Source organism: Seriola aureovittata, chromosome 3, assembly GCF_021018895.1.
Source record: "Seriola aureovittata isolate HTS-2021-v1 ecotype China chromosome 3, ASM2101889v1, whole genome shotgun sequence".
Classification (NCBI taxonomy): domain Eukaryota; kingdom Metazoa; phylum Chordata; class Actinopteri; order Carangiformes; family Carangidae; genus Seriola; species Seriola aureovittata.
The window spans coordinates 17,514,650-17,540,705 of record NC_079366.1 but is presented as its reverse complement, the minus strand read 5'-3'; the positions used below and the strand labels follow the sequence as shown (position 1 = coordinate 17,540,705).

At 42.3% G+C, this 26,056-nt stretch overlaps 1 protein-coding gene across 4 annotated transcripts in view; it reads left to right on the top strand.

Annotated features, from left to right (window-relative positions):
- Nucleotides 1-26,056, top strand: part of slit2 (slit homolog 2 (Drosophila)) — a 93,787-nt gene that overhangs the window by 58,288 nt on the left and 9,443 nt on the right. For 3 of the 4 annotated variants that reach the window (XM_056371617.1, XM_056371616.1, XM_056371619.1), the window contains 22 exons: nt 155-226; nt 534-697; nt 1,220-1,358; nt 3,197-3,268; nt 3,467-3,538; nt 8,073-8,144; nt 8,500-8,643; nt 10,706-10,869; nt 14,466-14,616; nt 14,752-14,826; nt 15,092-15,235; nt 15,519-15,662; nt 15,767-15,933; nt 16,077-16,209; nt 17,796-17,864; nt 18,255-18,326; nt 18,919-18,990; nt 19,146-19,217; nt 21,054-21,217; nt 22,516-22,640; nt 22,929-23,026; nt 24,614-24,753. In XM_056371617.1, the coding sequence (XP_056227592.1) occupies nt 155-226; nt 534-697; nt 1,220-1,358; nt 3,197-3,268; nt 3,467-3,538; nt 8,073-8,144; nt 8,500-8,643; nt 10,706-10,869; nt 14,466-14,616; nt 14,752-14,826; nt 15,092-15,235; nt 15,519-15,662; nt 15,767-15,933; nt 16,077-16,209; nt 17,796-17,864; nt 18,255-18,326; nt 18,919-18,990; nt 19,146-19,217; nt 21,054-21,217; nt 22,516-22,640; nt 22,929-23,026; nt 24,614-24,753 (2,525 nt within the window). The remainder of the gene's footprint in view (nt 1-154; nt 227-533; nt 698-1,219; nt 1,359-3,196; nt 3,269-3,466; nt 3,539-8,072; nt 8,145-8,499; nt 8,644-10,705; nt 10,870-14,465; nt 14,617-14,751; nt 14,827-15,091; nt 15,236-15,518; nt 15,663-15,766; nt 15,934-16,076; nt 16,210-17,795; nt 17,865-18,254; nt 18,327-18,918; nt 18,991-19,145; nt 19,218-21,053; nt 21,218-22,515; nt 22,641-22,928; nt 23,027-24,613; nt 24,754-26,056) is intronic. The other variant, XM_056371618.1, reaches the window with a different exon arrangement.

The following is a 26,056-nucleotide window of genomic DNA, read 5'->3' as shown; positions in this document are numbered from 1 at the left end:
AATGACACTGATTACGTGACACTCAGCAGTTGAGTCCAACTTCCAGACCCCACTGTGCTGACTCAGCCACTTCTCCGTGCAACAACCCTGTGATTTCAAAAAAAGACCAATGGATCTATACGGCCTTGTGTTTTCTGCTCTTTTCTCTCCTCAGCACTCTCAACAACAACAACATCAGCCGACTGTCTGTGGCCAGTTTCAACCACATGCCGAAGCTCAGGACCTTGTAAGTGGCACCGCAGAGTATTTCATACACATTACCGCCCTGAGGGGAAGGATTCCTCTCATCCGTGCCCGGTTGTACAATTGATTGATCGACCTGTACTTGCACTTCTCCCTCCTCCTCCTCCTCCTCCTCCCCACCCTGCTCCTGCTTCCCTCATCCTCACACATACCTGTTCTCACCACTTGTCGATCCCCTCTTATCTGTGATCACCGCATACTCCCTTCCCCTCTTCTCCCTCCTCCTCCCCCTCCCCCTCCTCCTCCTCCTCCTCTTCTTCCCCTCCCCAACCGCCTCCTCTCTCCCCTAGTCGCCTGCACTCCAACAACCTGCAGTGTGACTGTCACGTGGCCTGGCTGTCAGAGTGGCTGCGACAACGCCCCCGTCTGGGTCTTTACACGCAATGCATGGCCCCGCCACACTTGAGGGGGCACAACGTGGCTGAGGTGCAGAAGAAGGAGTTTGTCTGCACAGGTAGGTTGAGAGGCAAGAGGGCGGGATGTGGTGTGTGTGTCTGTGCAGGACTATTTGCTTTGGTGTCCGCGCTTCATGACTTACAGTACATCCACTTGCTGTTGCACAGTGGCAAACCCATCTTTTGCTTTGTCTCGTTTGCTTTTTCTTACTGTCTATTGCTCATGCTTTTCAAGATGGGGACGAAGGCAAGTATACATCTTCCATTGCTTGACTTTGCTTCAACCTCATGCCCTGCATTTATTGAAATATGTACTGATCTGTTTTTTTTTTTTTTTCCTAAAATATTTTGGATGAAAGAGCACCTAATGCAAGAGCACAAATGATACTGTTGGTAGACAAGGACGCCATCACGTTTAGGGACAAGCATCTCTCTGACTGTACTTGCTGTGCACTGGCTGCTGTTTCACATTTTGAATTTCTTCACTGAATTGTGTCAGCTTCAACATCCCTGAGTTTTGATATTTACACCAAGCATAACCTATTATCCACGGATAATATTGGCCCTCTGTCTCTGTGTAGGTCACCAGTCGTCATCATCTTCCTCCTGCAGTGTGTTACAGTGCCCAGAGTCCTGCACCTGCAGTAACAACATTGTGGACTGCAGAGGGAAGGGACTGACAGAAATACCCACCAACCTGCCTGAGACCATTACTGAGATGTAAGGCACACACTCATAACTACACACACACAAACACAAACACACACACACACACACACACACACACACACACACACACGCACCTGCTGTATGCTGCATGCATACACATCCACTCTTGCACACAGACTCCTGTATACACACTCGGTGCAGTGATATTTCTCTTGCTCTTTCACTGTGCGTCTCCCCATTTTTCTTCTTTGTCTCTTTCCACCTTTCTGTTTCACTACTTCTCTTTCTCTGTGCAGTGGAATAAAACCACACATCTGTGAAATGAGAAAGCCTGGTCATGCAGCTCTTCCCTGCTTAAGAAAATAATGAAGGGATGAGGGATGAGGATGAAAGAAGAATCAAAAGATTAATTTGAAGGACAAGAGAGATCATATCTCTATTTAAAGGGGGGCATCAAGAAAAGAGGAAGGATTAGAGCCAGCATATATAAAATGACAAAGTATGAAGCAGATGCCATAGACTCGCGACTTGAACCTGAGTCAGTAGTATGAACAAGGACTTGAGACATGACTTGGGCTGGACTGCTCTGATACTTGACTCTAAAGACTTGACTTGAGTTGAATGTTTAATTACAAACTGTTGAAAAGGAATTAAAAACCCTGGATAACAAAGCTTGTTGAATGTTGTTAAATGCTTGTTAAAAATGTTAAAATGCAATGTCATTACCATTCAAAGACCTTCCTTATGAAGATTTGTGACTTAACTAACTCATCTCCAGTTAATTCTAGATTTTACTTGGACTTGTCTCAAACGACTTGAGATGTAAGACCTGCTTTGTTAAGACTTGTCTTGATTGAGTTGCGACCTGCTATGACAAGACTTGAGACATTACTTGTCTTGACTGATTTTAGACTTGACTTGGACTGGTGTCAATTGATTTATAACCAAACTAAAAACATTATATGTTAAGATTTGGCCATGTTTCAATTTTAGACTTGGCTTGAAACATGCTGATGATAAGACTTTGAGACTTGGACCGGTGTCGACTGACGTTGGACTTGTCTCAACTGATTTAAGATTGATATCGACTTGTCTCGATTGACTTGAGACATGACTTGATCCCTGCTTTGACAATGCTTCAAGCTTTGGAGACTTGACTTGCAGTTGTCTGAGTTGTCTGACAAGACTTGACATGAAACACATAAAACCAGAATACAATGCAGTACAATAAAATACAGTGCTCCTGTGCAACCAGTGAAACATTTCACTACTGAGGAAAGGACTGGAGTGGAGCTGAACAGAAGAGAACAGCAGATGAAAAACAAACTCATTTTAGGGAAATGTTTCACAATCGAGTGGTTGGTTTGCAAATCATGTTCCACCGCCTTTCTTGTCACGGTGACTGAACATGTGAAATGTTTAGAGAACGGTTGTTTGGGTCTGTTTTCTCTTTTGTTTGCCCCTTGCCTCTCTCTTTCTCTCTCCTGGCCTGGCTTGATTTGTTTGGGCCTGACTGACGCAGAGTCTGACTGGCACTTAATGGAACACTGCCCAGAGAGTTATATGTGTGTGTGTGTGTGTGTGTGTGTGTGTGTGTGTGTGTGTGTGTGTGTGTGTGTGTGTGTGTGTGTGTGTGTGTTGTGTGTGTGTGTGTGTGTGTGTGTGTGTGTGTGTGTGTACATTTGACTGTACACATGTTAAAGGGGGGCAAAAGATCAGAGAAATGTGACAGACTTTGGCACCGGTCATCAAAGCGCCTTATCTGGAAATGTTCCGCTTAGCCAGAGGCCCCGGGAAAGAGCAGCAGTCAACGATACAGCAGAGATAGCTCTGTGATAGGGGAATGTTAATGTCTCTCCTCAATGGTCTGTGTGTATGTTTGGTTCCAGCCGACTGGAGCAGAACGCCATCAAGGTGATCCCAGCTGGGGCCTTTTCTCCTTATAAGAAGCTGCGCAGGATGTGAGTAGATGAGGAGATACATGCATTGTGCACCCTGTCAACGATCCACAAAAAAACTTCTGTTCCTGTCCTGTTTGTGGCTTGTGTTGACCTTTGTGTTTCACTTTCTGTGCATCTCTCTCCCTCACTGACACTGCGTCTGCCTCTCTCTGCCTCTCTGTCTCTTGTTTCCTTTTTCTTTTGCTCTCTTCCTCACAGAGACTTGAGTAACAACCAGATATCAGAGCTGGCTTCAGACGCCTTCCAAGGTCTGCGCTCCCTCAACTCTCTGTGAGTACTGTGTGAAATGTTTGTATTTAAGATGCAGTTCACAAAAAAAACATCACAATACAACCCTTTGAATGTCTGAGGAGGAAAATCCGACGTCTAACTGATCCAAAATCTGTTTAACCCTCTGTAAAAGTTGTTTATTTATGGATGGTAACATCATTACTACCTGAACACTTCCTTTATCAAATTAATTTCTGGGATCCAGAAACACAAGATTGCTACGACAAAGTGAGCTAAGAGGGCAAGATGCACATGCAGTCAGACAATCAGACATGTTTCCTACAAGCCAGAGGTTTAGTAAAAGTACAGCAGGTGCAAGTTGAAGTAAGTCTGTCGGTGTAAAAAAAAAAGATATGTTAGCATGGCTGGTTACAGGTTAGGTTACGTTAGAGGACGCTCCACTCAGGACGGACAGATCCACTGCATGGGACCAGATATAACACCAATTTTGGACACAGCTAAAGTCATTTTTGGTAAAACTTTCCAAACTCGCTGAAAAACAGTCCAGAGGCACGAACGTTAATGTTTACCTAAACTCTATTATCGGCCCTGTTCAGACCTGGCGTTCAAAAATCCACAATGGAATGAATAAAGTAGTGTCCATGACACCAATCCCACAATGCAATGCTCCACATTTTATAGATATAGCACAGTGATCCGGCAAAATGATAATGATTTGTATGTGTACAAAATCTCAATTTACTGCGAGTGAATAAACGATTAAGTTTCTATTATAATAGGGGGTAGTGAATGAGTGGCGAAGGCTGTGTCTGAAACCGCTTCATTGTTCAACTTGTTCTCATCCTCTAATCCTTTTCATATATAAAAAAAGAAACACTACAGTAACTAAGGGGCCCTTAGCAAAGTATCAGTTTTAATAATAATAATTATTATTATTATTTCAAATTTTCTGTTGCATAGGTTTTTCTAACCTGCCTGTCTTTAAAACACGTCTGATCGTCTTTCTTGCCCTGTTGGATTTCATATATTATTTTTCTGGATAGAAATAATGGTCAAAATTAAACGGCCAGATCTATGAAATTAAGAAAACTAGAATTATCCGTCACATTTACAGTGCAAGTAAAAATGTTGCCCGTGTGTCAAACACCAAAGCAATCCAATACAAGAATACCATTTTAAACGACATTTTAGATGTACTTTTGGTGGCTTCCTCTTCGGCTTGAATCTCGCGTCGGACCATCTGCTTTGCGTGTGAAGCTTTGGGTAGGAAGACGGAGAGAGGAGCAGGAGAGGGAGTGAGGGATGTAGAGTTATTTCATGAAGGAGTTATATTAAGGTCTCGTCTCTCCAAAGTCAATAATTCATAAATGCTGAATTGCTGAATGGAGGCTTTTGCCACCTCATTACACATTCACCACAGAGAGAATGGGACACACACGTTCATGCTGACACACCACAAACAGTATGGCTTTCACATTAAGCTGCACTGTGTGTTCATAGTGTGTCAGTGTTTGGTTAAAAAAAGGATGTAAATGAGCCATCGATCTTGTGCTGGTGTATGTGTGTGTGTGTGTGTGTGTGTGTGTGTGTGTGTTTGTGTTTGTGTTTGTGTACTCACCCAAATGTGGACCTACCAGTCGTTACACACTCACTAACAGTGGACCAGTGAGCCAACAGGGGACATTTTTGAGGTCCCCTGTTGGTCATTGCTTAAATCACGCTATAATTATTTCTAAAACTCCATTTTAAATTTATTTTTATTTTAGCCCAGAAGGGACCTACAGGTGTTTGATATTAAAATTCATGCTCAGCATTGCCTCTGCAGGTGGGAGCAGGGATTTTAAGGGGCCTCCACAAACGTTTTTTCACCCTATCTTTTTTACAATCTCGAGATCCCACTATGCCGGCAAGAAGACCCTTTATTATGCCAGCTTTGCTTATTTACACTGAACCAAACAAAGACAGTATAATGCCGCCCCGATGTGTAATATGTCCTGGCAGTGTTCTGGATTCAGAGGCGTTACATGTAAATCAACAGCGTCAGTGTCTGTCCCGCCATAGCAACTGTCCCTTTTACACAGACATCCATTCGGCTCTGTGACTACAGCTGCTTCTGCTGGCTTAAACGCAGAACAACAACGCCCCCACCCCCAGCCCCACCCCCCCACCCTCCAGTCCATGTTTGTACCTTTCTTACACATCGGCGAGGTGGAATAAAGACGCAACATTCCCACCTAAGGGGGGCTAATGACTTGCAGCCCCTGCATGGCTAGGAGGCCAGCATGGAGGCACAGTAGGTTATGAGATGGAAAACCACAAGCAGCTGAGATTTTACTGAGACATGAAGTTGCAACAAAGTTTTTTTTAAGATGTTGGAAGATTTGAGCAACTATAATAAAACACTAGTATTAAAGTAGTTACTACTATATTAGCCTACTACATTAATAGCTGCTAAAATACGCTGTGTAAACTTTTTTTTTTTTTTTTTCAATGATTGAGGTTGTTGAGCCTTTTGGCCACTCTACTGCTTATACAGTGCAACTGTACATGATTATCTTCAAAGCAAGATGTTTAACTGTTAAAATGAATACAGGTAAGTTATGCATTTTTGAAACACATCAGGAAGAGCCTTCGTACGTGTTCATGTCCCAGCCTGTGAAGAAACACACTATTTTTTGTTTTCTCAAAATGACTCAAAATAGTGGTCCACACTTGGTCAGCATAGTCTCTATGTGTGTGTGTGTGTGTGTGTGTGTGTGTGTGTGTGTGTGTGTGTGTGTGTGTGTATGTGTGTGTGTGTGTGTGTGTGTGCAGAACAGTATGTGCTAATATGTGTGAGGGACAAATGAAGCGTCCACTCCCCGCATCGTGTGTTTCCCAACCCCAGGTCTCTCAGGGACAGCCACTCAGCACAATGAAATAAAAGCCAATCTAAAACACATGTCTTTAGACTGCCTACATACACAACTCAACTCGGCGTGGAGCGTAAAGATGACTGATAATGTGTGTGATGGGATCTGATGTGTGTGTGTGTGTGTGTGAGTGCGTGTGCGTCCAAGGTATTTGTTGGGCAAGGCAGTGGCAGTCTCAGCCTTGACCTGTTTGTGTATGTAATCTGATGTATTTATAAAGAGCTTTTCTCTGATAACAGCGTACATTCCTCACACTGCAGCCACAGCCAGATTTGTGTAGGCTGTTTTTTTTATTTAAGGGGTTTAGATGAAAAGTCTTCATGGCGAGTTATACTTTATGTCCTGAGTGTTGACATACAGCCAGGTGTTGGCACATAGTCAGAGTCAGTGCGTTTGTGCTGGTAGCGTTTTATTAGTGTTTTACTTGGAAGCCAGAAAAGAAAGAGAGGTTCTTATCATCCGTGATTCAGAGCTTATCATTTACTTAATGTTTTTCTCTGGATGTTTTTGTGCTTTCTTCAGTAAAGAGCCAAAGTCCTACTCTCTTAGTTTTATGCTGCATTCATGTAATGTTGGCAGAATTGGAAGAACTGTAAAAGCTCTCATTAGTCTAATTTGGGAGTGTTCAAGCCTCATTCCAACATGGTTACACCCATCATTAGGCTAGTAGTCACACCAGATAAGTAGCTTACGTTTGCTATTTTTATCATGTTACACATTTGTATGTGCAGTGGTGGGAAGCAAATACATTCATTCAAGTGCTGAACTCAAGCACAATTTTTATATACTTGTACTTTACTTGATTATTTCTATTTTATCCCATTACTTTTCTCTCAGCTCCATTTCTTAGGGAAGTATTGTAGGTTTTATTCCATCACATTGATGTTACAGCTACAGTTACTATTTACTCGTCAGATTTTACATCAAATAATATGATCAGTTTATGAAATATGATGCATTATTATGAATGAAACTACCCAACATTATAATAGAATATTTCAACACTTCTATTCTGCGATGAGTACTTACTTTAAGCATATTTTCCTCATAATGTTATTGAACTTTTACTTTAGTAACATTTTGAGTGCAGGATTTCTAATTTTTGATTATTTGTAAAAAAAAAAAAAAAATTCCACCACTTTGAATATGTTAGACAAGAACAAATACATTACATAGAACTCGTTTTGATTAGCTTAATCATTTTTATTAGTATTAAATCTACAATGTTATTTGGTTTAGATGTAATTACTGTCTAACAGAGGCTTTGCAGCCACTGTGCCACAGATTTGGACTTTTCAGTATTTCACTAAGTGGGGGATAATTGTAGCCGTCAGACATCCACCATAACCTGCAGCTCAGTATTTAACAATTTTTCTCACAGGTTGCTTGCAATTAATGTCTATTACAATGTGACATGAACACAGCATTTGTCATTGGCACATTGTCAAACACACAGAGGAGCCATATTTTTTGACCATTAACAAAATTTTAATTTTATCTTATTCTCTTCTCAGTAAATATATTTATTTTTCTTGGAATTTAGACAATAACCAGCAGGAAGTCTTTTTTTTATACTTTCAAGTGTTAATATTATATAATATTACAGGATAATATGTGTGGTCTCAGTCATTACTTATTAATGCAGTGTTTGTTCTCCACAGGGTACTATATGGGAACAAGATCACTGAGATTTCCAAAGGACTGTTTGAGGGACTGTTCTCACTGCAGCTATTGTGAGTAGACATACTCACACACATACACACACACACACACACACGCACGCACACACACACACACACACACACGCACGCACACAAACACACACACGCACACACACACACACGCACACACACACACAAAGTTTGTTGCAGCTAAGAGCTCACATCCGCAGCTCATTGATATTCAGCTGAAAAGTGCTTAGCTAAAACATTGTCATCAGAGTGAAGACATCATGATTAAAAGTCATCATCACTGACCTGTAACATTTGAAACACTCATCCAAGAATAATAACAGAATAAGCCTTCATCCTTCATCTCTCTCTCTTTCTTTCTTTCTATCTCTCTCTCCCTGTGACTTCTTTCTTTCAGGTTACTGAATGCTAATAAGATAGCGTGTCTTCGGGTGGATGCATTTCAGGACCTCCACAACCTCAATCTGCTCTCACTCTATGACAACAAGCTCCAGACCATCGCCAAGGGAACCTTCTCATCACTAAGAGCCATACAAACACTGTATGTACACATATATACATACACACACGCACACACACGCACACACACATACACACACACGCACACGCACAGCTTAGTTCACACACAGACCAGACTTGTAGTGGTAAATAAGAAGGTGTGAAACCCTGAGTGGTAGCTAGCAATCATCATAACAATTGAAGATGTGAACAAAGCTCGTAGGAAAAACCTCCGTCTAAAGAAAAACACTTCGATATTGACAGAAAAACCACCGTAACAAACAACAGGGGTCAGCATGGGTCCAAAAGACCAAGATGCATAAACATCTTGGATTTTTTTTTACTCATAATGACTTATAACGAAACTATAATAACTACTTCTTTTTAAATCCACCATTTTGCACAGATTTTTCACATTATACACTGAGCAATTTTTCATAGTAGAGGTACATGCTGTATATCCATTTCACCACTTTCAAGAGCCTCAACAGACTTTTACCTGACTGAAAGACTTCTTGTTGTAGCCCTTAGTACAGTCATCTGGGTAGATAATTATAACTCTGGTTCCCTTCACTATTGGGTGGGTTCACATGGAAAATAAGTCACAAACTATTTCCCATAATGCATAGCACATCACAGCCTGATTTATAACATTGTTCAAGTACTCAATGGTGGGATTTTCCTTGAATAAATGACATTTTAAGGACCCTGTTTTCATGTAGCAGAAATCAGGTTGATGTTAGGTTGATGAACTCTGTCAGTTTACGTCATAGGATCATGAGAGGTCTGTTAGACTAATGTGTTCAAATCCTGCCAATACAAAGGTGTGTGTGTTCCTTTTCAGCCACGTTACGTAACTGGTTAAGCATTATCAGTTGTTCCTATTAAAGAGAATAATGGGTTTTGGTTACAATAGTAAACACATAGAGTGTACCAGCGGCGGCACACTGGACCTTTGTTGTCATGGTTACAATAATAAACACAATTAAGCTTATGGAACAGTCAGGGCTCGGTTAGTTTTAGGCACAAAAACGGCTCGGTTAGGCTTAAGGAACGATGATGGTTATTGTTACCATGGTTACAATAATAAGCATGTGGTTAAGATTGTGGAACGGTTATGGATAAAACAAACAACAATGAATAAAAGGAAATGAGCCGGACAGGCCCACAGCTGAGGTCAGGACCTCCGGAGAGCTGTGCGCAGCCACCAAGGCTAAGCTAGCTGCTGGTTGGTCAGTAGATTCCTGACCTGGAAATGTGTCTGCCTGCTTGTTAAACCACAATGTCTCGTTTTATTCTTCTACACCTTAAATAGAAAAGATAGGTAACACTTTCCGATAAAACAGCATTTGTAAAGGGTTTATATTAACCATTAAAAAGCCATTAATTGCAGCGTATAAAGACTTAATAAATGGTGCCTTAGTTAGTTCAACCTATGGATCGGTTAGTTTCACTTGTGAGTTACCTGGTAACAGAATGTAAAGGAGAAGTATTGTTGCTATGTTACCAGCAGCTAAATATACCCTGGGCCTTGCTTTAGAGCAGTATTTAAACAGCTAATTAGAAATCTGTTTAAAGTGTGCTTTTTTTTTCTAAACTTTATTTAACATCAATTCAAGTGTACACAGAGTGTGCATATGAGAAAACAATACAAATTATACAAGAAAAGTATATAAAAGGGATTTTAAACCCATAAAAAGTTATATTTTTATAGGTTTGAAGTGTTTTATTCTGGCATTTATCGGTAGTGTTAATATCTTTTTTAATCATTTGTGAAACAAATTACTAGTAGTGTCCTGGCTGACTGTTAAGTTTCATGAATAAGATATCTCAATAATGATACATATTGCGTTGCTTACAGTGTAATTAAAATAGAAATAAATGCCCTTCTTCCTTTATTCTATGGGAAGTCTTGTAAAGCAGCCCAGACTTCTTTGAAAATAAATGACATATGATTTTATACACACCAGCACACCAGTCACAAGCTATTTATACTGAAGAAACAAAACATGCTTTCAACCATGTGTTGTTCTAACAGCGTATGTGTGTGTTTTTTTGTGCTCTGTGTTTCCATGGCTCTGTGTGATGTATGTGTGTGGGATCAGTCACTTAGCCCAAAACCCGTTTATCTGTGACTGCCATCTGAAGTGGCTGGCTGACTACCTGCAGGACAATCCCATCGAGACGAGCGGTGCCCGCTGCACCAGCCCGCGGCGGCTCGCCAACAAACGAATCGGACAAATCAAGAGCAAGAAGTTCCGCTGTTCAGGTATAAACACACGCACACACTGCTTCATATACACATACAGCTGGTCACACAAATGTAGCCAGTGAAGATGACCACATTGATCTGTCCCCTGAGACTAATTCTTTTTATTTCTGATCCACACATGCACACACAGACTGAGATTTAAGACAAACTGTCCTCTCCTGTGTTTTCATTCTGTGTCTTCCTGTTGGGATTTTCCCTCAGCCTCTCTGCCTCTCTTTACTAACCTCAACTCCCTGTCACACACACACACACACACACACACACACACACACACACACACACACACACACTTTCGTCTAGTCTAGGCTTTTGTTCTTTTGTTGTTTTTCACTTTCACTCTCTCTGTCTCTCCATTAGCTAGAGAACAGTATTTCATCCCAGGTATTGTAAACTGAGCATGTGTGTGTGAGTGCGAGTGTGTGTGTGATTGAGTGAGTGTGTGTGTGTTGAACCCTTTTTGTTCACTCAAGGTGCACACGTATGCTCCCGACACTTGGAGTGACTTGCCTTGACTGACACCTTGTGAATGCTAAGACGTTTTATTTTAATGATCAAATGTACATCATGATGCATCACGTCTAACCAGGCACCAGATAATCACACTCTTGTCCTTGCACTGGGTTTTCGACGGTAACCATAACCTTGACGACAGATGGAGAAAAACAATTGGATTAATAGGCTCAAGTTGCTGTCAACTGAGCACTGCACGTGAGGCTCTGTATGAATAAAAGTATAGTGGTAGAGTGATCACAGAGACTGTATTTAATACCAGTCCTCCTTGCTTCTTAGCACATCTAATGATAGCTAATGAATGAGCGTGTGTCCGCGAGCATCTGTGTCTGTTTCGCCCACTGCAGAACATCAAAAGGTCACACAGTTACCATGCTCAGAGGGGTGCTGGGAAATATGTAAATCAGACATGCATATGAGATCAGTAGCAGGGCTAAAGGCGGTCATTACCACAGCAGCACACAGAGGAGGCATGGTGTGTGTGTGTGTGTCTGGTGTGTGTGTGTAGGTGTGTGTGTGTGTGTGTGTCTGGTGTGTGTGTGTGTGTGTCTGGTGTGTGTGTGCGCGCGCACTCACTACAGTCATTAACTCTGAAGCTCACCGGGGGGACAGAGGTTTCAAAGCCCGATAACACATATGGGGCAGAGCTGAATAATTTAAGAACATTTGCAGCTGAAAAGTTGAATAAACATGTTTTATTCTGTAGTACAACCTTGATATTGTGCCTCAGATCAATACATCTAAAATCCTGTAGTTTAATTTTTAGATTATTATACGATGTATTATCTTGGATCTTAACTCATATTTCTGTTTGAACAAAAACTCTGGCTGCTATAATTCCAGTTTTATCCCTCCAACCAAATTTTGATTTAATCTTGCGGAGATTGAACCTGCTGAAGTGATGGATGTCAAAAAATGCACAAAACAAAATAACGCACTTGCACTTTTGTGGGTTTAGAATGGGCCTTTTTTTTTTTTTTCCACCTGCACTGGTGCTTTTATCTGGTGTGCTTTTTGCCATCTCGCAATCCCCCTAAAACCAAGTCTGAACCAGTCGTGCTTGAAGCAAACGAGGCCGGGATGTGTGTCGGATGAAAGTGCCCACCCTGTGTCATGTTATGCCAGCACGATTCTCACTATTCACGAGTCATTACTCCTGCAAATGAATCACTGCCTGGGGACGAAATACAGAAAAATTGCAGCTTTTTTTCTCAGTTTTTCATCAGCTTCTTTTCTCCTGTTCTAATAAACGGGTGAAATCCCTTCTTCTCTCTCCTACTGCCTCTCTCACACACTCAGGAGTACACCATGTCGGCTGTAAGTAACACACACACACACAAACACACAAACACCCACGATTCTCCGTCAACTCCCGAATCCCTCACCTCCCGTCCCTGAGCTGGCCTCTGACCTTTGACCTCTACCACAGTGACCTTTGACCCCTCTGTGACTCCTCTTGTCTGTTAACAAACAACATCAAGAATATTTATGAGATTTACACTTTAGCACACATTGGTGTTTTTCTCTATTTCCGTATCTGTGTGTGTGTATGTGTGTGTGTGTGTGTGTAGTAGTACCCTTGTTTGTATGCGTGTGTGTGTGTATGTGTGTGTGTGTGTGTGTGTGTGTGTGTGTGTGTGTGTATGTGTTCCTAGAAGTCAGGGCTTCTCTTGCCTTCAGTGCTGCTGTAACTCTCCTCCCACTGCTCCTGCTCTCCTGTGATATGTCTGTGAGTTTAGATGTCTTTAGATGTTCCAGTCTCTCTCTTTTTTTCCCTCCCTCCCTGTTTTTTCTTGATCACTTTACTGTACTTTACCCGCCTGTTTGATCTTATCCTCCTCTCGTCCTCTTCTCCCCTCGCTCTTCATTCCAAGTGACTCATTTTCTGAAGCCAGCTAGCTCGGTTTTCCTCCTGCTTCTCATCCTTCATCTTGCAATCTTTTTTCCTCAGCTTCTTCCTCTTCATATCTACATCTTTTCCTCGCCAACCTCTCCTGCCCTACTCCTCTCCTTTCCTTAACACCCCGTCCTGTCCTTCTCTTCTTTCCTCTCCTCCCTCTCTTCCCCAGCCCACCAATCCTCTCCTCTCCCATTCATCTCTTTCTCATCCTCTTCCATCTTCTCCTCTCCTCCCATCTCATTCTTTCCTTCTCATCCTACCCTCTGCTCCCATCTTCTCTCCTTTCATTTTCATCCTCTCTTCTCCTACTCTTCCTCTATTCTTGCCTGCGTCTCCGCCTCTCCTGTCCTCTCCTTCTCAATCTCTCCTCCCCTGATTGTCCTGTCCCCTCCTTTTCATCCTCTCCTCCTCCTCCCCTCCTCCCTCTGTCCTTCCCATCCCTGTGTTCCAGCGGAGGAGCAGTCAGTCAGCAGGTTGTTCCTTTGTGCTTGATCTAACCATGTGGCTGCCAGGTTCCTAAAGTGGAACATGGTTCTGTCAAGCACCATGGAACGGCCCTGCAAAACCCTACAGCATGGCCAAGACACAAGAGACAGCAATCTCCTGTCGTCCCCCCACAACCTCTGTGTGCGTGTGTGTGGGTGTGTGTGTGTATGTGTGTGGGTGGGTGTGTGCGTGTGTGTGGGAGAGAGAGAGAGCTGTAGTGCGTGTACAGTTTGATAGATGACTGCATGGGTGTGCGTAAGCATTTTTCTGCTGTGATCTAATTTTTGATGCTGTTTTGTTTGTGCTGTGGTTTCTAACACTAACAGTTGCTTTGTTGTCTGACAGGACAGAACAACTTCAGTATGTTTGTCCTCATGCGTGTGCGTGCGTGCCTGTATACATGTCTTGATCTTGACAGTTTGTGTGTCTTGCAGACTTGGCTCCAAACACTCATGAGTAATGTTGCATATGATCATAATCAGCAATGTTTTTTTGAACGTTCTTTGGTTCATTTAGACAATTCCCACTCTAAACAAAAGCAGCCCCTCTGCAAAGTCTCAAAATTACCTCCATTGTATCGCGTCCTTCACCTTGAACATCTGCAGAGTTTGCGTTGGAACCGGCACCAGTAAACACTGGGGTTCAACTCATGCGTGGTGAGGGCATTTGGTGACGCTGTGGTTGTGATTGTGACCAGGTACCGAGGATTACCGCAGCAAGCTAGGAGGCGACTGCTTCGCCGACTTGGCCTGCCCCGAGAAGTGTCGCTGCGAGGGCACGACGGTCGACTGCTCCAACCAGAAACTCACCAAAATACCAGATCACATCCCTCAATACACCGCAGAACTGTGAGTCACGCTGGATTTGTCTAGTACAACGTGTTTCTGTGCATCACCCTTTATATCTCCTCCTCCTCTGTCTCTGTTTCTTCAGTTGTTCTCTCTCTTTGCCTCTGACCAGCCTCTTCCCTTCTCTGTTCTCAGGCGTCTCAACAACAATGAATTCACTGTGCTCGAGGCGACAGGGATCTTCAAAAAGTTACCTCAGCTGAGGAAGATGTGAGTCAGACATGTTGTAAACATAACGGGAACAAAGCACATGTGGCAGTGAGAAAGTCATACTCAGGTCACTCAGAGAAAACTATGATTGTACAAATAACAGAAATGAAATTGAGCCGTGTGTGTACTCACTCTGTCTTTGCTGCAATGCCTCTTTCCTCCTCCGTCCTCCTCTTGTTCTCTCTACTTTCTCCTCTCTTGTTTTCACTCCTTTCATTCTTGCTACCTTCTTACCTTTCTTGCTCGTGCTTCCTGCTCCTTGCAGTAACCTGAGTAATAACCGCATCACCGACATAGAGGAGGGGACATTTGAAGGAGCATCAGGGGTCAATGAGTTGATCCTGACCTCCAACAGACTGGAGAACATACACCACCGCATGCTGAAGGGACTGAGTGGCCTCCGCACACTGTGGGTACACACACAAATGAATATGCAATCACATTATCATGTCAAGTATGCATCATATTTAAATATGGTTTAGCATATACTGTATGTTCACGTTTTTTTATACAAAAAATACACAGTGCATTTAATCATTTGTGTGTGTGTGTGTGTGTGTGTGTGTGTGTGTGTGTGTGTGTGTGTGTGTGTGTGTGTGTGTGTGTGTGTGTCTGTGTGTGTGTGTCTGTGTCTGTGTCTGTGTCTGTCTGTCTGTCTGTCTGTCTGTCTGTCTTTCTGTGTATTTGAGTAGCATGCTGAGGAGTAACCGTATCAGCTGTGTGAGTAACAGCAGCTTTGTGGGGTTGAGCTCGGTGCGTCTCCTGTCGCTCTATGACAACCAGATCACCTCTATGAACCCCGGCGCCTTCGACACACTGCACTCCCTGTCCACACTGTGAGTACAAACAATACGACACACACATACAAATGTAGAAAAATATGTATGCATCAGATACAGTATGTCTCTTATCACTTTCAACTCCTCTCTTCGTTCTCCAGAAACCTTCTGGCTAACCCCTTCAACTGTAACTGTCACCTGGCTTGGCTCGGGGATTGGCTGAGACGGAAACGCATCGTGACAGGTAACCCTCGCTGCCAGAGTCCTTACTTCCTGAAGGAGATCCCCATCCAGGATGTAGCTGTCCAGGACTTCGCCTGTGAAGATGGTGAGACGAGGCAGATGCACACAAGATGCTCTGCAACATCTGCAGCCCTGACAGATTTTGCATTCATTTTTTCATTACAACTTTTCTGTCATCTTTCCCTCCCTCTCTACCGCTCCATCTCTCTGTTCATTCGTCCTTATCAGGTAATGATGAGAACAGCTGTTCTCCAGTGCTGAGGTGTCCAGCAGAGTGTTCCTGTCTGGATACCGTGGTGCGCTGCAGCAACAAGGGTCTCACCACGCTGCCCAAAGGCCTGCCCAAAGAAACCACTGAACTGTGAGTTCAGCACCAGCACAACATTTCATACAACCTAACTGGTTTAACAAGTGTGAAAGGTCCCGTCTTTTAGTTGACTGCCTTTTGTCACTGTCCTGTGAAAACCATGTATCTCTAAAACATCAACTTTTTCTTAATAAAAACTTTTCCATTCTCAGATTTCTGACAATGCATGATTTCCAGGTAATCAAATCGTTTATGTAGCTGAAGTAGAAAGGAGAATTTTCAACCACACAAAAAGTTGATTCTTATTAGAAAAAAATAAAATCATCAAATTTGGAGATACATGGTTTTCTGAGGACACAGAGCCTGCACAAGGTTGTGGAGGCTGCATTTTGTGATGGATATCTGTTCTGGAGTAAACGATAACAAACAATCCACACTTACTCTGAAAGTTACACACCAAGGGGTTCAACTACCCACATTTCTTTTTCAGTTTTTTTTTTTTTATGGTGCTCTTTGAAGTGTAGTCCCCATAGACAGCCTTTCATATCACACACATTTCCTGTTGTCTGTACTGTATAGTGTAAACAATGATCTGCACTTTGTACAACATATATATATATATATATATATATATATATATATATATATATGGGCAATAGGAAATGGAGCCTACTTGAACTATTTATGTTCACTGACTTTATGATCAGTCAGCGTGGTAACGACAGTTAGTCCAGTTGCTGTCCTATCATCTGGTCATGAGGACAGTGAAGACATAATGCAGGTTGGAGTCAGTGTGGACTGAAAGGACGGACGCTTGAGTAGTGCTTAAGTGTTGACATCTCATATCTGGTGTGAATTCAGGACAAGACTCCAGATTACACAGAGTTGCTGCCCTTATAGCATCAGATTACAAAACTTAAAAATGAAACATTGTACATTTGAGTTATTTTTTTTAACTCACTGTCTGTTACTTGTGAAAAAGTACACATTAACTCACAAGCTCATAGAGACACAAGACACAAAAATTCTCCTTACAGAGGATTTTTGTTCCAGAAATGCATCTGAACACACATACCTACCTACCCCCCCCCCCCCCCCACACACACACACACACACACACACACACACACACACACACACACACACACACACACATATACACACAGAAAATTATAGCTCTAAATTAAACATCAGGAAAAAAACGCTTGGTGGTATTTTCTATCATTTCACTATTTTTCCTGTGGGGAATGTGCTTCTTCCAATATTAACAAAGACTTAATTAATACGCTGGATTAATAGCACATTGTCACACAGTGAAGGAAATAGGATCTGAGTCCTGCGTGTGTGTGTGTGTGTGTGTGAAAGAGAGAGAGAGAGAGAGGGTGGCTATACTCTATTAGGATGCCTGTGGGGATATTAAACTCCAGTGTTTATTATGGCTCCAGCAGTAATGACTGCTCACATTGCTGGAGATGAGGAATTTCCCACATGGTTAAATAACTTAATTTTCCCCCTTCTCATTTTCTCTCTCTCTCTCAATCCTCCTTACATCCTCCACATGTCTTTCTTCATTTCTCCTTTGTTTTCCGAACCACCTCTCGTTCCTGTCGCCCTGCTCTCTCTCTTTCTGTCTCTTGTAGGTACCTGGATGGTAACCACTTCACTCAGGTTCCTGTGGAGCTCTCCAATTACAAACACCTAACACTCATGTAAGTCTTGCCCACATGACCTCAACGTACAGACATTAGGCACGTACACTCAGATATATTAACTCACAAGTCTCAAGGCCAGAGTTTTGCACACTCAAACACACAATTATAATCAGGATCGTGACTTGGCCGCCTGTGTTTCTTGCACTCTTTGCACTTTTGAAGACCAAAACTAACTGACTGGTATTCTGTCAGAGTTCTGTGCTGTATCACTTTTGATGTGACCTGGTGTGGCCCTGATGTGGGCGTGACAACCTGAGTACAGTGTGTGTGTGTGTGTGTGTGTGTGTGTGTGTGTGTGTGTGTGTGTGTGTGCGTGTGTGTGCGTGCGTGCGTGCGTGTTTAGTTGTGCATGTGTGTTTTATGTATCTGTTATTGTTTCCTTTTCAGTGACTTGAGTAACAACCAGATCAGCACGTTGTCCAACCACAGCCTCAGTAACATGTCCGAGCTGCTTACACTGTGAGTCTGGCTTTACATCAGTGCCTTTGCAATGTGTGTGTGTGTGTGTGTGTGTGTGTGTGCGCGTGTGCGTGTGCGTGTGCGTGTGTGTGATGTTAGTGATGATAGTGATGTTAGTGGTGTGTGTGGTTCACTGACGCACAAGAAGAAGATACCCTTGATTAAATGAAAACAGAAATCAAATAAGGACTTTCTATTTTGGCACATATATTTTGCTGTCCCACGTAGGCCACCATAGGTGACCCATGGGATCCCATGAATCAGCTGTTTGTTTTCCAGTTTCAGACCAAATTCCACATAAAAACTTCAGATCAGTGGGGAGAAAATGCCAGTTTGAGTGCAAGATGTTTGTGTTTGTGAGACATGCATATGTTTGTGTGTGTGTGTGTGTGTGTGTGGTGTGTGTGTGTGTGTGTGTGGATGGATGCACTTGTGCCGAATAATGTGTTACATTGTTTGCTTGACTTGTTTGCTCAGTGGAATGTAGTAATAGACAGGGTTGTGCTCTGAAATGCCTTGCTGTGTTTAAAGATATCTTGAAAAGGATTTCTGCATTTGTCTCCATGCCAACGTGTTTATTCTGTGTGTAAAGAATCCTGAGCTACAACCGCCTGCGCTGCATACCAGTGAGGGCCTTCGACGGACTCAGGTCTCTACGTTTGCTGTGAGTATCTGTCCCGACACCGATGAACGTCATGCAGACGCAGTCTTGAGTCAGACTGATGCTAAAGACACGATCCCGACTTTTAAGATCCATCCTCTTTTCTACATTTCCCTCTTCTTCTTCTCTTTCCTCCTCTTCCTCTCGGCCTGTCTTAGGTCTCTCCATGGCAACGACATATCGCTGATACCAGAGGGAGCCTTCAAAGATCTGTCGTCGCTTTCCCACCTGTGAGTAACGTATAAACACACACCCATCACTGTTCATGTCTTTCTCTGAATGGAGTGTCTATCTTTTCACCTTGGACAATTGCAAAATAATTTAATTGAAAACAGATTACCATCACAAAAAAGAGCTTTCCTCAGCGTCCGAAAGGAAAACATCCGCTCAGAGAGGCTTGTCTGTGAACTCATCAGACTTAAAAAAAAGTAGCTGAGCAACAAAACCTCCTAGTTTCTCCTGCCCTCCATTTAGAGCAAGATTTTACACCTCGATTCTAAATATGTCTCTCCTTTTTCTATAGTTACAAATATTTACTATTGAAATTAAAGGGTGGTGTGTATATAGTGTGATTCTAGAGTACCTTCCTCTTCTGTGCAGTGCTCCACTCAATGTGGCTACAACAGCAAAACTGTTTTTGTGGTTACTTTCTTTGCTAAATCATGTACTTGGGGATTTGGGGGAAAATCTGCTAAATAGATTTTTTGGTGAAAAGGGTTTTACAGCACAAAACACCCACACTGGAGTAGGAAGTCTGTACTCCAGTGTACAGACTCAAAAATTCATGAAGTCTTGAAACTTTTAAACAATAGTCCAATATCCAGCATATTACAGGGGAGACTTTTGTTAAAAATGATAAACTGAGATAATTAAGATCTTGACTTCTTGCAGTAAAGAACTATTACTTTTTTCTCTCTCTCTTCCGTTTACTGATGTTGTCTTTCAGCATCGTATCTCAAAACTAAGCAGTCTGTACGGAGAGAACGGTGGTTATGTAGGGGGCACACATATGATGGACTGCAGTGAAGGATGATGGTAATAATCTGAGTTACCTGCTGGTGGGAGGACCAGTGAGGGAGCGCCTGTGTCTGTCAGGATCAGGACCATGGATAGTGCTTGTGACAGGCTTTTTCCCTAGTAATACACACTCCAGACCACAGAACAGGGGTCTATTGTTTTACAGTCTATTACAAGCCTGTGACTGGCTCTTCCTCTCTGACCACGATAATAGTTCAGTCAGAGACACTTACATGAAAGAACTGACCATTTATCTCAAATGGCTGTACAGTTAGATACAGCAGAAGAGGCTCTGCTCTTTAAGGGAGTTCTCAAAGAATTGAAGCAGCAATGTGTCACCGCTCAGACCAGCAGGTGGGTGTGGGGAATCAGGTGATTGGGAAAGGCTGAGGTTACTGCAGGGCATGAACACTTGAAGGAGGAGAGAAATTAGTCCCCCATAATAAGTACATACGTGAACACAAGTAAAATATAGATGGTAATATAACAGTGAACATGTCAAATTTGGTCAAAACAGATACGGCAGAGGTTGGGGTGGGAGCTGTAGCTGCAAAAAGTGCTGGTATGAACTGTCACAAACTCAGTGACAAAAATCAGGGTATGAAAGCAGCTCTCTACACATGCATGAACATGACTTTAACTAGTCAGATAGTAGCCAAGCTAACTCACATTAGACTTACAATGAGGTATGAAACATCAGCAAAAACTTGGGAAAATAAGAAAAAAAGTGTAATTCAGTTTATGGGAAGTGTTTAAAGTTGGAGAAACTCAACCACCAACACGCCTGTCAGTGTGAGACAGATGCTCCCAGTCCTCTCAACTACAGTTATTAATGGTAGAAATGTGCTGCGGTTTCACAGTTGATTCAACAGTGATCTCAGTCTGTTAGTATTTAGACAGTGACACATTTCCCTTTGTTCTGGCTCTGTTCTCCAGTACAATTGATCTGAAACAACAACGACTCTGAGGTTAAAGTGACTGACTTTTCCTGTGTAGTCTGTTATTACGCCTGAACATTGTTGTCACTCTGCGCTCCTTCTGGCTGCCAGGGCTCTGGGTGCCAACCCTCTGTACTGTGACTGCCACATGCAGTGGCTTTCAGACTGGGTGAAGAGCGGCTACAAGGAGCCTGGCATAGCCCGCTGTGCCGGGCCCGGCGACATGACGGACAAACTGCTGCTCACCACGCCTTCCAAGAAGTTCACCTGCACAGGTAAACACACACTGCCACATGCACACGGTGCTGCAGTAACACAGGAACACATGCACATGTCGGCAGATATATGTACACATTTGGAGGACACACTTGTATGTAAAAAGTACATCTCCACTTCATTATGGGTCCAAAAACAAAAGCCTGCACTTAGATACTTTGCAGACGAGCAGACCAGAATTATTTAGTACAAACAAATAAACAACAAATACATGACACTTGATGAGGACTCCCTGAGGCGACCACAACCAATGAAAATCATGTATTGTCAAAATTTTCACATTTAATGTATTGTTTTAATATTTGTGATTGTGCATTTTTAGGTAATTTAAAGTTTTTTAGTTTCAGAAATAGGATAATAGTCTGAACTAACAAAGAAAACATTCAGTTTCTCTGAAAACTAAAGATTGCCAAATATGGATACATGTTTTTACTGGGTAGAAGTAAATGTTAATATTTAAATGATATAAATCTCTAAAATCCACAAGTTTTCTTGTGATCATGATCTTGGCAGTAACTCATATCACAATCATATTACAAAATGCTACTAACTTTTGACATTATTATATCACATTAACCGTGAATACATGACTAAAATCTATTTTTAACCTAATCTAACTGACACACTGTAGAAGTCCCGGGGCCTTGTGGTTTTCTGGTGCCAGGTAAAGTAGCCAATCATATCCCAGTACTTCCTCCTCAGTCTCTCCTTCCCCAGCTCCTCGAGACAGTCCCCGCCCAGTTTTCCTCGTCCTTTGAACCCTGACCAAACTAAACCACTCTGCTTCCCTTTCAGCCCTTATGTTCTGACCAGCATCATATGTCCCGACTGTTAAATGTTGATATTCTGTCATCAGAGTTTGGGATATGTCTGTCTGCTGTACATGCCATGGTCCTGCAAAGAAAATCTGTTACATTCTCATTTATAACCCAGTAACATATCTGCAACTAGGGGTATATTGTTTTTTCCCCTTTCAGTAACTGATATTGAGCATTTATTAATCAAACTGCAGATATATGGATGATCTGCAGCATTATATAATTGAATTGAAATGTCAAAAAATACATAGAAGGCACAGGGACAAACCACCATCTTTATCTGCTGCAGAAAAAGTTCTGAAGATGTAAGATTTATGCAGGTCCCTGACAATGTACAGCTGTCTTAAGTGTTCGCCAACCTGTGTATGCCTCCTCGTCAGACACAGAATATTAAATGTGTGTGTGTGTGTGTGTGTGTGTGTGTGTGTGTGTGTGTGTGTGTGTGTGTGTGTGTGGGTTGGTGTGTTTTCATCTCACAGGCCCAGTGGATTTGAGTATCCAGGCTAAGTGTGAGCCCTGCCTGTCCAGCCCCTGCAAGAACGATGGCACCTGCTCCAATGACCCTGTGCACTACTACCGCTGCACCTGCCCCTATGGATTTAAGGTACTATTGAAAGCCAAATAGCCAAATAATATTCATGTGCATTAGTTATCAATTTAACACCTGTAAACTGTAGATGTGCTGTTAAACTTTCAACAAACACACACACAGATACATAAGCCTGACGACTAATTTGTGGAGGTTTAGGGTGGGGAGAGTGTTCCAATATCAAGAGGATAAAGGAGAAAGTTATCTCTAAGACAGTAGATGCAAATACCCGGCGATTATCATAAGAAGCTGCTGTTTCTTTGAAAGCTCTGAACATATGTGTGTTTGTGTGTGTGCACATAGGGCCAAAACTGTGAGGAGCCCATTCACGCCTGCATCGGTAACCCGTGCGAGAATGGCGGAACTTGCCACCTGAAGGAAGGAGAAGGGAGTAACTTTTGGTGAGAAACTTAAAAATCGTTTTTTTTAAAAGCTTTACTTAATATGGGTTATGTCAAAGAGGATTTCCACGTTTTTACACATGAACACCAGATTACTTGTCATGAGGAGTGAAAACAGTTGCGTAATGTCTCCTGTGGCTTTGGAGGTTTCTAACGCCTGAGGAACCTGACAACAGAAAGCCTACAGAACAAACGCAGGGCGTGGAGTTTAGAAGACTGAACTTTAACAAGCAAGAATAAAGCGAACAAGCACCTCTACAATGAAGAGACAGAGATAAGGTGAATCATCAGATACCAGGTAGTAGATATCAATAAACCTGTGAACCCCTGATTATTGAGAACACAGTAGCGACCATGGCAGGCGATCCGTGGACCCTCAGCAGATGACTCCATCAGAGATGCTGCACCACTAATGACAGATGGGAATGAATTTACAGGAGGTAAATGGCTCAGGGGACCAGTTTTGTCTTCAGAGTGTCTCTGAGCTGGACAGCCCTGCTGTGAGAATTGCCTTCTCTTCATTAAGCTATTTAGTATTAACAGGAGGGGAGCTAATGCCTCTCTGCTCACTCCAGGCAGATTTTAACCACCCACACAGACAATTAGACCAGCCCAAGATCACAGCTCCTCCTGTCTCTCTCTGTGTCTCTTCTGTTACTTTTTCATTTCAGTTTTGCTCTGTATGTTTTGTATTTCCATCATTGTTCACTTTCTTCTCCTTCTCCGGCAGAGGGGGTGGAATATTCTTTGTGAAGAGCTGTTGTTGACTATATAATGAGATATTAATCCACTTGAGTGCGTGACGCATAAGAGCTCTTTATTAGACCCATAATATACCACTCTGTGTGTGTGTGTGTGTGTGTGTGTGTGTGTGTGTGTGTGTGTGTGTGTGTGCGCGTGTGCATGTGCATGTGCGTGGCCTTCTTTTGCTATATTTGTGGGGTCCTAAAAACGGACCAAAATGCTGGACCCCACAAGATTAAATGGCTGTTTGAGGGGATGTTGTCTCAATAACAAGACCTCACAAATATAATAAGACAAGGCTGTGTGTATGTGTGTGTGTGTGTGTGTGTGTGTGTGTGTGTATGTGTGTGTGTGTGTGTGTGTGTGTGTGTGTGTGTGTGTGTGTGTGTGTGTGTGTGTATGTATGTGTATCTGTGTGTGTGTGTGTGTGTGTGTGTGTGTGTGTATGTATGTATGTGTATCTGTGTGTGTGTGTGTGTGTGTATACAGAGTAATAAACCTGAGTAGTAGTTACAGAGTTGAGTCACGCTCACATTAACAGAGTAATGACTCTCTACTGGGAATATGTAGATCGAGCTGACACTGCTGTTATGAGCTGCACACATGGATAGAGTGTGTGTGTGTGTGTGTGTGTGTGTGTGTGTGTGTGTGTGTGTGTGTGTGTGTGTGTGTTTGTCATTAAAAGGTTCTCTAGCAATTTCTGTTGACATTGTTCAGTATGTGGCCCTACATGTGTTTGTCTCTTAATAGTTGTGTGTGTGTGTGTGTGTGTGTGTGTGTGTGTGTGTGTGTGTGTGTGTGTGTTGTGTGTGTGTGTGTGTGTGTGTCACTGTGTACTCTCAGGTGTGTGTGTCCAGAGGGCTTTGAAGGTGACGCATGTGAGATCAACATCGATGACTGTGAGGACAACGACTGTGAGAACAACTCCACCTGTGTGGATGGAATCAACAACTACACTTGCATGTGTTCTCCAGAATACACAGGTAACACATTATATATAACATATAAAGATGAAGTTGGAGGTGGCATTTAATTTGTTCCTTTAAACGATATCCTACATGTTATTCGGACTCTCCCAGATAATGATACGACTCTGTAGGTTTATGTTATGGCCAATGCTTTCAATTACTTCAACTTAGTTTTCTCAGAAATCTTGTTTTGCCATTTTGACCTGGTGGACGGGTCTGAGCTGTCCAGTCAAGTTTATTTGTAGAGCACAGTCTCAGACAGAAGCAATTCAAACTGCTTTATACAATGATAAAAATTAAAAATTCAATAAAAAATACTACGATAGCCATGAGCTTCAGCTGCTGTTGCCATGGAGAAGAAGGCATTCAGAGGCGGGAATCCAGCTGTAGCAAATTCAAAAGAACAAAACACAGCTCGGTAGTTGCTGAGTTCATCCAAAATTTAGAGGTTTTTAGAGTTGATTTCAATTTTAGATCCACTTATTTTAATGAGTAAATTACACATATAGTAATTTTATTACAATATCACTTGATCCTGAGTGTTTATTTACACAAACATTATTTTCCTTTTTCAAGATAAAATCCACTTGACCCCTGAAAATCAGTAAAAGATCTAAAATGTGCCTTGGGACACCAGTCAATACTGCAAGGTGACGTCATGTTCACAACCAACCACTGACATATAAACACAACTGAAAGCAGTGTGGATGCAGATTGTGTTTTCAGTTTCCTCACTACCCTGATCTTTGGAGCCGTAGCTAACCACTACCTTGAAGCTTTTATCATCAAGAACCAGGTATTTTCTAATGCAGTCGTTCATCTTTTGTACTGATGAGTTATCCAAGCCACAGAAATGCTCCTACACATTACGTTGTCTATAAAAATAATATATAATCTATAAAAATGAATGGGACTGTACTCCCAGGCACTCGAACTCTCACCACACAGCTCTATTGTTGCCACTGAAACATACATACACGGAGAAGGAAGCCTTTTTTTCATTGATCAACTGCAGACAAAGCATATTTTTTTCTGACTAACACTGGTCTGTTGCTACTTGTTTGTCTGCTTTTGCACTGTGCTAATCATCTCTGACTGCTAACCTTTGTGGCGGTGTTCTCTCTGTGTCTTTCTGTGTCTCGCTGTCCTGTGTCTTTTTTTCCTGTCTCGCTCTGCTTTCTGTCATCTATCGTCTGTGTTTTTTTGTGGTTGCAGCTGCTACCAATGAGGTGGAGAGAGGTTAGTCTGTTCTTCTCTCTGTCCTTCCTGTCCCTCTCTCCTTCCTTCCTTCCTTCCTTTATTCCTTCCTTCCTTCTTT